We start from the raw sequence: 10,738 nt of genomic DNA on the forward strand, positions 1-10,738 counted from the left end.
TGATGTAATGCTGCCTTTGTAGGGGACCTGTAAACAAACAGAAAGTTTTGTTTTGTTTTTTCAGCCCACGCGGGCACGCGCGCACAGAGAGCGCGCTCCCGCTGATTGAGTGAATGTCGCGCGACTCGTTCATGTCATCCTCTATAACGCGCTTTTCACCGTAGCTCATTTCTTTCAAACACGCACACTTTTACTTTCGTAACGGTGGAAAACTACCGAAAACAGCTGCTCTGCGGTGTTCATTTGGATTCATTGACCGATCGCGACACTCTGGAACTATGAGCTTCAGCGGCCCGCGGGACAGAGAGCGGCAGCAGCGCGGCTCAAGTGAGCCTTCCCGGGTGTGAGACTGAACTCCAGGCCGCTGCTCTGCGGCCTACAGCGGACGATTTCATGTTCAAGAAAACACAGCACAGCTCTCTGGTAATGTTGCACAAACCCATAAAACAGTATGTTAATGACATATTAATGTAGTTAAGATGAGTTCCACTGTATTTCTTTTAAATTTGTAGACATTTATTTAGTTTGATTATTAATTTATTGTGATTATAATAAGTGTGTTTACATACATCAGATGCTCGCTTGCATTAAAAATGAAATAAATTTTGTTCTGATTTTAGTCTCCATTTGGACAAGCGATGAGTGACGACAGGCTGACAGTGATTGACAGATGATGCTGGAGTTACCTGCGCAGGTGAGCGAGGCTCTCAGCATCACGGCAGGAGAATGAAGCTCCATTCGGACCCCAGCGACAGCGGACACGCATGTCAATCCAGGCCGCATGCTGTTCAGGACATGAACCTGAACCACCGCTTGACCTTGACCTCCTGCACACTGAATTCTGGGTGTCTGGAGGCCACAGAGCCACTGTGTAATGGTTTATCCGACCAATCAGAGCGCGAGAACTCGGAATCACACTGTGATGAAAGCGAAGCAGAGGAGGATCTGAAACCTGAGGTCCAGCAGGCACACAGAATATTCCAGAGCTTTCTTTCTGAGAAGCATAAGTCCACCACGGCCCCGTTCTGGCGCCCCATCGGCCCCGGCGCACACATGAGCTTCAGAACGATGGATGATAAATTCGTGAAGCGCGAGTATGAGTCCATCACCGCGTTCGTGGCTGATTTCAGACTGATGCTGGAGAACTGCTACCGCTTTCACGGGGTCAACCACTGGATCTCCAAACAGGCTCAGAAGCTGGAGACTATTCTGGAGCAAAAGCTGACGCTGCTGCCCAGGTGAGGAGATTTAACTCTTGCTTAAATCTAAATTGTGCAGTTGAACTCTGAATTATTAGCCCTCCGTTATAATATTTCCCCAATTTCCCCAATGTGCAGGTTTCTCCAGCACATTTCTAATCATAACAGTGTTAATAACTCATCTCTAATAACTGATTTATTTCCTCTTCATCATGATGACAGTAAATAATATTAGACTAGATATTCTTCAAGACACTTCTATACAGCTTAAAGTGACATTTAAAGGCTTCACTAGGGTAATTAGGGTAAAGTTAGGGTAATTAGGCAAGTCATTGTATAACAGTGGTTTGTTCTGGAGACAATCCAACACTAATATTGCTGAAGGCGTGAATAATATTGAGCTTAAAATGAGGTTAAATCAAATAAAAACTGCTTAAGACTTTCTCCAGAAGAATAAATATTAGAGAAAATACGGTGAAAAAATAAAAATAAAGGCAATAACGATCTCCAGAAAGCTCAGTTTTATCTGACGAGTCCCTCTGATTGTCTGTTTTCAGGCCGCTGCGGGAGAGAACCGCTCTGTGGGTGACCTCCAGGGGCCGCTTCGGCTCCGAGCAGCAGAAAACGGCAGTGTGTTCGAGCTCCAGACGGCGGCGCTGCAGAGTCAGTGTGTGCAGCAGCGAGTCCATCATGGTGCAGGCGCTCAGAATGGAGGAGCTGCAGAAAGCACGAGAACACAGGAGGTACACACACACACACAGACACACACCTACACACACTTGTACATATTTAAATTCCATGAGTGTAAAACCCCGGTAGACAAAAGGCCAATCAGAACACAAAGCAGACTGTTGCGTGACTCACAGGTTACACTCACATCATTTGCATGTACTTTAGGTTGTTCTCCTGGACCTGACAAGCAGCCACATTATCAGATCACTAGCCAAAACACAGACTGATATGTTAAAACACACACACACACACACAAACACACACACACACACACACACACACACACACACACAGTCTTATATGTTTTTGGGATCATTAATATTCAAGCCTCAGACTGTGTTTGCTAAGCCACAATGTTTCCTAGTGAGACAACAATGATCATCTTCTTCTGTTAGTTATTTTTAAGCTTATTTAACTTGGCTATGTAAGTGGGACTCTTATTTTGAAAACAAGAGACACAGACGGTTCACTATGCATTACTTAGCAACGATTGCACATGTTCAAACTCATGTCAGGGAGGAGTATTATTGATATTGACAATAGCGTTCGGTCTATAAGTGTTGTGCGTAGTGTAGGGCTGGGCGATAATTCGATATCGATAATTATCACGATATTAAATTTTTCGATAAATCGATAATGACAGTTCGATAATTGCTCGATAATATTTACGCACTATGCGTAACGTTGCGCAAGCATTTTGCAGCCTGCCCTTCCGGATGCCGCACGCTGTACAAGTTTACAGCCATACAGTGTTCGTTGCACTGAAAGGAGTAAGAAAGAAATAAGGTAAAAAAGGTCAGAGTCACAGACACTGTAGACAAGAAACGTCACTAGACTTCATGAGCTACTTAGTTTTTCGCTATCGGACACAAAACAGAGCAACGTGCACCGCAAACTGCTTTGACGACTCGTGTCAGCAACAGCAGGCAACACCACGACCTGTTTCACCATGTAAAACAAGACCCCCCTTATGAAGAGGCTAAGAAAGTACAGACATAAACAAGTGTTAGTAAACCAGCGCAGCTACCCAGCAGAGCCTCATGTCATCATTTTCGAAAGCCGTGCCATACGAGAAAAACCCCCCGAAAAGACCGACAAAAGACATGACAGAGGACACAATCCCAAACACATCTCAATGAACACTTGATGTTGCTGTAAACTACAGGCTGCATCATTTAAGGGCATTTGTTAAGACAATAATAAGATCTTTTGTTGTCAAGCTTATGCTTCCTATTTAATATTAAAATATTTGTTTTGAAATCTGTAATACCACTATTGTCTCTCATCGAGAACCAGCCTTCATATATTTAAAGGACATAATCACTGAGGCGAAATCAGATGCTCAAGACATAATCTTTAAAATAATGACATATTAAAAATGCAGCAAATATATGACAGACATTTACAACAGCAACAGCTTTTCTTTCCCACGGAGCGAAGCATCATCCACCCGCAGTTGTTTAAGGCGGACACAAACTAAATAAATATAAACGTATTTCCTTGAAAATGTATCTTGTTGTAACGAATTTTGTTTTGTATAATGTGTAGCTTAATTTTGATGTATATTTTGTTGGTCAGATATCTACAGCATAAACAAGAGGAACGAATAACATCTGAGGTGAAGCGCTTTAACACAAGCCCGCGATATGCTTTAGCGCCAAAACAGTCCATCAAACTATTTTCACGGTTTCATTTTAATTCATTAACTAAGCGCGGTGTGAGCAGCATGAACTGGACAGTCTTTTCGCAGCACTGATAGATTTCTTGGGTTACCTCGGAAGAATAAACTCGGATATAGCTCAGAAGCTGGCTGTGTAAATGGAGAGGCTCCCCGGCTGGCTCCCCGCATGTTTTCGTTGTGATGCGTGATTTGTAAATTGAGAGTCTGCATAGACCTATTCGTGCTAGTAGGGTTGTAACAATATACCGGTATGGCGGTTTACCACGATTTGAACGTGCACGATTATCATACCATGAACAATTGCATATCAACGGTTTTAACCCTTAAAGACCGAGACAGCCGCCCGCGGCTAAAAATAAGTATTGCTCTTAAATGTTTAATAACTTTTGATCCGCTGATCCGATTCATACAATTCAAAGATTGGCATAAAGAAGAGAATCTCAGCTTTCCAGTGTTGTATCACATAACATTCGCGGACTTTCAGAGGCTCCGGAATCAGTGCGGTTACGTCATCAACATTTGACAACGCTGATTTGACAAAGAAACGCTCGTCACTGTGTCTCCGGACAAATCAGACATGATACATTGATGCATTGTCCCTCCTCCATGCCCAGATTGGTTCAAACTCGCTATATCACAACCAATAAGCATAGGTTTCGCTTTTGTTTGTGGACCAACAATGAGCTTTTTGAACAACACGGAATGAGAGATAGGCATACATTTATGCGCGGCTAAATAAAACGCAAAAAAAAAAAAAGTTTTGCATGAAATAATTCTCATACTAAGTACTTTTGCATGCACAGCAGCACAGAAACATGACAAAACAGTGACACAGCAAAGACGAACTGCTGCTCTTGCTGTTTTCAAAAGACGCAAATGAAGATGCAGCTGTTTGTCTGCATTGCAGACAACCATATCCAAATCCATATCCACAGACAACCATATCCATGCTGGCACATAAAACCTAAGGATGTTCCATATTGAATCTAGTTTCGTTATGTAACTATTTATAGTATAGTAAATATTTATATCTATTTTTTACTGAGGATTTGCACCATGTTTATTTGGACTTTATTTGGACTTTGACACATTATTTATTATTTTCTTATTTTTTATTTGTTCATTGTAAGTGGTGTTGTTTATAGTAACTAAAAATATATTATTTGGAAAAAGTCAAATTTGCTTCACTGTTCTATTATTTTGTAACATTTGTAACATACCGTATACCGCAAAACCGTCAAACCGTGGTATTGTTTTAGACGATTATCATACCGTGAAAAATTCATACCGTTACAACCCTACGTGCTAGTCTGTCAGACAAATTTGGTTAAACACGCGCGGATATATCGGAGATATGCGCATAACAAGGGTTTGTGCATCCCGCAATATGGGATTTCAAGAAAGTGACAGCATAAGTAAGGTAAACTGCACACACTTGATGATGTAGCGCATGGATGCGTCTCACAGCGCAAAGCAGAACTAACCTTTACATGTCCATGCTTAATTATTTATCGATAAGGTCTATCAATTAAAGCGTTATCGACAATCAATAGTTTAAGTAATCATTAACATCCCTAAATAAAATACATTAAAGTATATTTCACCCTAAATTCACCATACTCACCACTGAAAGGAGAGTTTAATAATAATATAATAATAATAATAAAAACTCACGTTGTTCCAAATCGGGTTTATTTTTTTTTTCTGATGTTGAACAATAATATCCAATGATTTGTAGGTAATGTCTTTGGTTGTTGAAAACTTGAGCAAGAAAATTCTGAATTAAGATTGTTCTTTTGTTTATTATTTCATTATTTATATTGTCAGACAGCTAAAACATTTCCCTAAATGTGTTAAATCATCTGCACAAAGCCATTGGCATGCTGAAAACCTTAAATAATTGATCGATATAAAGATTTTACATTTATCGTGATAAATATCGATATCGACTGATATGAAAAAATTATCGTGATCATTTTTTTTGCAATATCGCCCAGCTGTAGCATAGTGTATGAGTGTGTATGGATGTTTCCCAGTGATGGGTTGCAGCTGGAAGGGTATCCGCTGTGTAAAACATATGCTGGATAAGTTGGCGGTTCATTCCGCTGTGGTGACCCCAGATGAGTAAGGGACTGAGCTGAAAATGAATAAGTGAAATGTTTGTGTGCCATGTCTATGTCCTCCAGGCAGCGTGATCAGGAGCGCAAGGAGGCAGAGGAGGCATCGCTGAAGGATCTTGAAGACTGGGAGACGTCTTTACTTTCTCTTGCAGAACCGCATCCCGTCTCCAGCATGTGGGAACTTCCTGCCATCGGCCACTTCCTGTGCCTGGCCCAGAGAGCGCTGAACCTGCCGGAGATTGTGTTTTACGAGCTGGAGCGCTGTCTGCTGATGCCGCGCTGCAGTGTGTTCCTGGCCAGACTGATGACGTCTCTGCTGTGCCCGCCGCAGAGGAGGTCCAGTGTCCACCGCCGCCCGCCAATGCCTTATCGCCGCTGGGAGAGCGAGCTGCGCCGCCGTGTACAGGCCTGGTACTCCTCTGTGGGCCGAGATGATGAGCGTGCCGCTGAACAACTGGGGCTCTGCCGCACGGTTAGTGGAGTTCTGTGCTTTTTTTTAAAGAGGTTCAGACAGGAAACATGGAGTTTCTGCAATATCATGACATTTATGGAATGCAGTAACATTTCAGAAAATTCTGGAATATCATAAAATTTTTTTAATATCTTGACAGTTCACAAAATTTTAGACTGTTAAAACATTTCATGAATTTCTGCAATGACATTTCTGGAATATCATGCAATACAGGAATTTCTGGAATATCATGGTATTTTTGGATTATTGTATAATTTTTGGAAATATTACATTTCTGGATTCTCTAAAATATGGGAGTTCTGTAATGTCATGGAGTTTCTTTAATATCATCACATTTCTGAAATAATATGGAATGTCATTGAGTTTCTTGAATAGCATGACATTTCTGGAATTTGTGGAATAGCATGACATTTCTAGAATATAATGACATTATACAAATTTCTGCAATATCATTAAGTTTCTGGAATTTATAGAATATTTTGCATATTTCTGCAATATCATGACATTCCTAGAATTTCTGGAATATAATGACATTTCTGGAATTTATTGAATATCTATATTTCTAAAATATCATGACATTTCTAAAATTTCTGGAATATCATGACATTTCTGGAATTTCTGGAATATCATTAAATTTCTGGAATTTATAGAATATTATCTAAATTTCTAAAATGTCATGACATTTCTAGAATTTCTGGAGCATAATGACATTTCTGGGATATCAAGCAATATCATAACATTTCACAAATTTCTGAAATATCATGACATTTCTAGAATGTCATAGAATTTCTGGAATTTCTCTAATCTCATGGAGTCTCCTAAATATCGTGATATTTTTTGGAATATAATTAAATTTCTGCAGTACCATGGCATTTCTGGAATATAATGACATTTTATAAATTTTCGGAATATCGTGGCATTTCTAGAATATGGAATTTCTGTAATGTTATGGAATTTCTGGAATATCGTGACAATTCTGAATTTATATGGCATTTCTGGAATATCATGATATTTTTCCATACCATGGCATTTCTGGAATATCATGACATTTCTAGATTATTCTGGAATTTCTGGTAGATAAAGACATTTCTGGGATATCATTGAATATAACATTTCACAAATTTCTGGATTAGCATGACATTTTTAGAATAGTATGCCATTTTTGGAATGTCATGGAATTGCTGGAATATCATAGAGTCTCTTAGATTTGACATTTCTGGAATAGAATTACATTTCTGGAAAATCATGCTATTTCTGGAATATCATGACATTTCTAGAATTTCTTTAATATCATGACATCTTTAGAACAGCATGCCATTTCTGGAATATCATAAAACTTTTGGAAACATGAAATTTGACGAATTTCTGGAATATCATGAAGTTTCGGGAGTTTATAGAATACCATGACATTTCTAAAATATGACGTATCTCGAATGTCATGACATTTCTGGAAATTTATGTAATTTCAGGAATATGACATTTCAGGAATTTCTGAAATATAGCATTTCTGGAATGTCATTGAGTTTCTGTAATGTCATGGAGTTTCTTGAATAGCATGACATTTCCGGAATATCATGACATTTCTAGAATTTCTGGAATACCATGACATCTCTTCGATACCATGGCATTTCTGGAATTGATAGAATATTGTAACATTTCAAAAATAGCATGACATTTTTGAAGTTTCTTGATTATCATAATGTTTCTGGAATGTCATGACATTTCTGGAATTTCTGGAGGATAATGACATTTCTGGGATATCATGGAATATCTTAACATTTCACAAATTTCTGGATTATCATGAGATTTCTGGAATATCATAGAGTTTCTGTAATTTCTGTAATGTTATAGTCTCTTAAATATTGTGACATTTCTTGAATATTATTACATTTCGGCAATACCATGGCATTTCTGGAATATCATAACATTTCACAAAGATCTGGATTATCATGACATTTCTAGAATAGCATGAAAATTCACAAATTTCTGTTATGACATTTCTGCAATATCATGGTCTTTCTAGAATATACATTTTTCTGGAATTTCTGGAATAGCATAGAATTTTTGGAAATATTGCATTTCACAAATTTCTGGAATATTCTAGAATTTCGGGAAGATAATGACATTTCTGGGATATCATGGAATATCATAACATATCACCAATTTCTAGAATATCATGACATTTCTTGAGTAGTATATGTCTGGAATATTCTAGAATGTTTGGAAATATCATGACATTTCTAAAAATTTAGGGATTTTCTGGAATATGACATTTTATTAATTTCTGGAATGTCATGGAGTCTCCTAAATATTGTGGCATTTCTGGAATAGCATAGCATTTAAGGAATACCATGACATTTCTGGAATACCATTACATTTCAACAATACCATGGCATTTCTGGAAGATCATGACATTTTTAAAGGTCTATATTGACAAGAAATGTTTTGACCAATGGTCTCAGTTTAAGTTCTGTTTCGCTAAAATGCCCCTGCTGTGCCGCCAGTTCTTCTGGACCCTGGGGTATGTGAATCCGCTTGAGGAGACGCCGTTCCACCTGTTATCCTTCAAGAAGCGCGTCTGGCTCCTCAAGGGTTTGTGTGATCACGTTTATGAGACGCAGAAGGATGTTCAGGACGCCGTACTCGGCCAGCCCATACACGAGTGCAGAGAGTCCATCCTGGGCTATGACGAGCAGGAGAACGCTTACATCCACTTCCCACACTTCTGCGGAGCCGACCTAAGGATCTACCGCCAGAGTCCCTGCGGAGCTGTGGAGCTGCCACTACCGGATATCAGCGTCAGGAGGACAGCGCAGGAACCCAGCGGTCAGTCACTGGAGTGTTACTAACACAAATGAGAATTCTGTTGTTATTTGCGCATGTGCAGGACCATTTATTTTGTGTTTGTGTGTACAGATGGATTAAAGGTGGAGAATGAAAGCTCATGGGACATTAAAGAAGATTCTCTCAGCGATGGAGAAGATCCAAATCAGAGAAGCTCCTCCATCTTGGTCTCGTGGTGCCCAGAAGATTCCCAGCGATCCAGAGAGAGATTTAAGGAGGAAAAAGAGGAGGATGAAGACGAGTGCGAGCCGTGTTTCAGAGTGGGGGAAAACTGCTATAAAGGCGTCTCTCCGGCTCTGAACTGCCACAGGTAGGCTTCTGCTGGTGTCAACATTTGCTGAAGATTTTACTATGATATTATAAGGATCGTAAATGAGTTGCAATCACAAACGTTGTTGAGCAAAACTGCGATTATCATGTACAAACAGTCCCCATATAAATGTAGATGTATGAATATAAGCGGGAGCGGTCAGGTTTGGGCTAAAACCTGGCGGGATTCAAGATTTAGTCCCGCGCAGATATCTATTAGGAGGCCATGATGGACAGAGGCCAGTGGGCAGATTTGGGTTTTTAACGACCTCGGTTTAACATCTCATCTGGAAGACGGCGCTCACTGAGCAGTATAGCGTCCCCGTCACTATACTGGGGCATTAGGACCCACACAGACCGCAGGTTGGGCGCCCTCTGCTGGCCTCACTAACACCACTTCCGACAGCAACCTAGTGTTCCCATGTGGTCTCCCATCCAGGCACTGACCAGGCTCAGCCCTGCTTAGCTTCAGTGGGCGACCATGTGAGGGTTGCAGAGAGCTAGCTGCCGGCTAAACCGGGCTTTTAGTCCCTTTATTAATCTGGGGTCACCAAAGCAAAGTGAAGCCGCAACCCATCACTGGGAAACATCCATACACACTCATTCACACACACATACACTACAGACAATTTCGCATACCCAATTCAGCTGACACATGTCTTTGGGCTTGTGGGGGAAACCGGAGCACCCGGAGGAAATTAACATCAGTTAAGATTAATTATTGTCTTTTTATTTTAACTACATTGACTTTGGTTAAATTAACTGATGTCAAAGGCCAGATTAATGTGAAAATGTCTGTGTAAAAATGAATAGCTTAAAAATGTAGTACAGTAACGAACAAACAAATAATAAATAAATATTCACAGTATTTTGAAGTGTGCACAATATCAATTTTGGGGATTTTTATAATCACAATACATTGAAGGACTAAATATGGGATGTCTTTTTAATCTTATTTTATGTATTAATTATTGTTGTTAATGTCTAGTTTCTTTTATTATAGAAAGAAGTTTTTTTCTTAATAAAATATTGCTGAATGGTGAATTTTATCCCCTTTTTATGACCATCAAAAAAGCCAGAGAAGCTGAAATACCAACAGACTCAAGACTCTTTATTAAACATCAGTGAATGTTTGATTCACAGGACTCCTAATAAGGATTGGGGTTGTTCTGGAGCATTACAGGAGTTTCCGCATCCCTTTCAGCCTGAAAACACGTGTGTGCAAGAGCACGAGTCCACAGAAAGCACACTGAAGAAGAAGAAGAGGAGGAGGAAGAGGACGGAGGGCAGGATGAAGAAAAGCAGGACGAGTAAACTGAGTTTAAAGAGGCGGACGGCCAGAATGAGTGTCCAGAGAGCAGCATATTCACTCAGGAGGAGA

General features: G+C 39.9%; 1 protein-coding gene across 3 annotated transcripts in view; it reads left to right on the top strand.

Moving 5' to 3' along the window:
- The first annotated feature begins 85 nt into the window (after positions 1 to 85).
- brd10 (bromodomain containing 10) overlaps positions 86 to 10,738 on the top strand; it is a 26,390-nt gene continuing 15,737 nt past the window's right edge. For 2 of the 3 annotated variants that reach the window (XR_012397026.1, XM_073935603.1), the window contains exons 1-7: positions 86 to 423; positions 621 to 1,238; positions 1,757 to 1,942; positions 5,799 to 6,204; positions 8,709 to 9,030; positions 9,121 to 9,358; positions 10,501 to 10,738. The exon at positions 10,501 to 10,738 is cut by the window's right edge and continues 10 nt beyond it. Coding sequence is in view for 1 of the 3 variants with exons in the window: in XM_073935603.1 (XP_073791704.1) it covers positions 727 to 1,238; positions 1,757 to 1,942; positions 5,799 to 6,204; positions 8,709 to 9,030; positions 9,121 to 9,358; positions 10,501 to 10,738 (1,902 nt within the window). In the remaining 2 variants the exon portion in view is untranslated. Of the gene's footprint in view, positions 424 to 620; positions 1,239 to 1,756; positions 1,943 to 5,798; positions 6,205 to 8,708; positions 9,031 to 9,120; positions 9,359 to 10,500 lie in introns of those variants that run through there. The other variant, XM_073935604.1, reaches the window with a different exon arrangement.

This window comes from Danio rerio, chromosome 21, assembly GCF_049306965.1.
Source record: "Danio rerio strain Tuebingen ecotype United States chromosome 21, GRCz12tu, whole genome shotgun sequence".
Taxonomy (NCBI): Eukaryota; Metazoa; Chordata; class Actinopteri; order Cypriniformes; family Danionidae; genus Danio; species Danio rerio.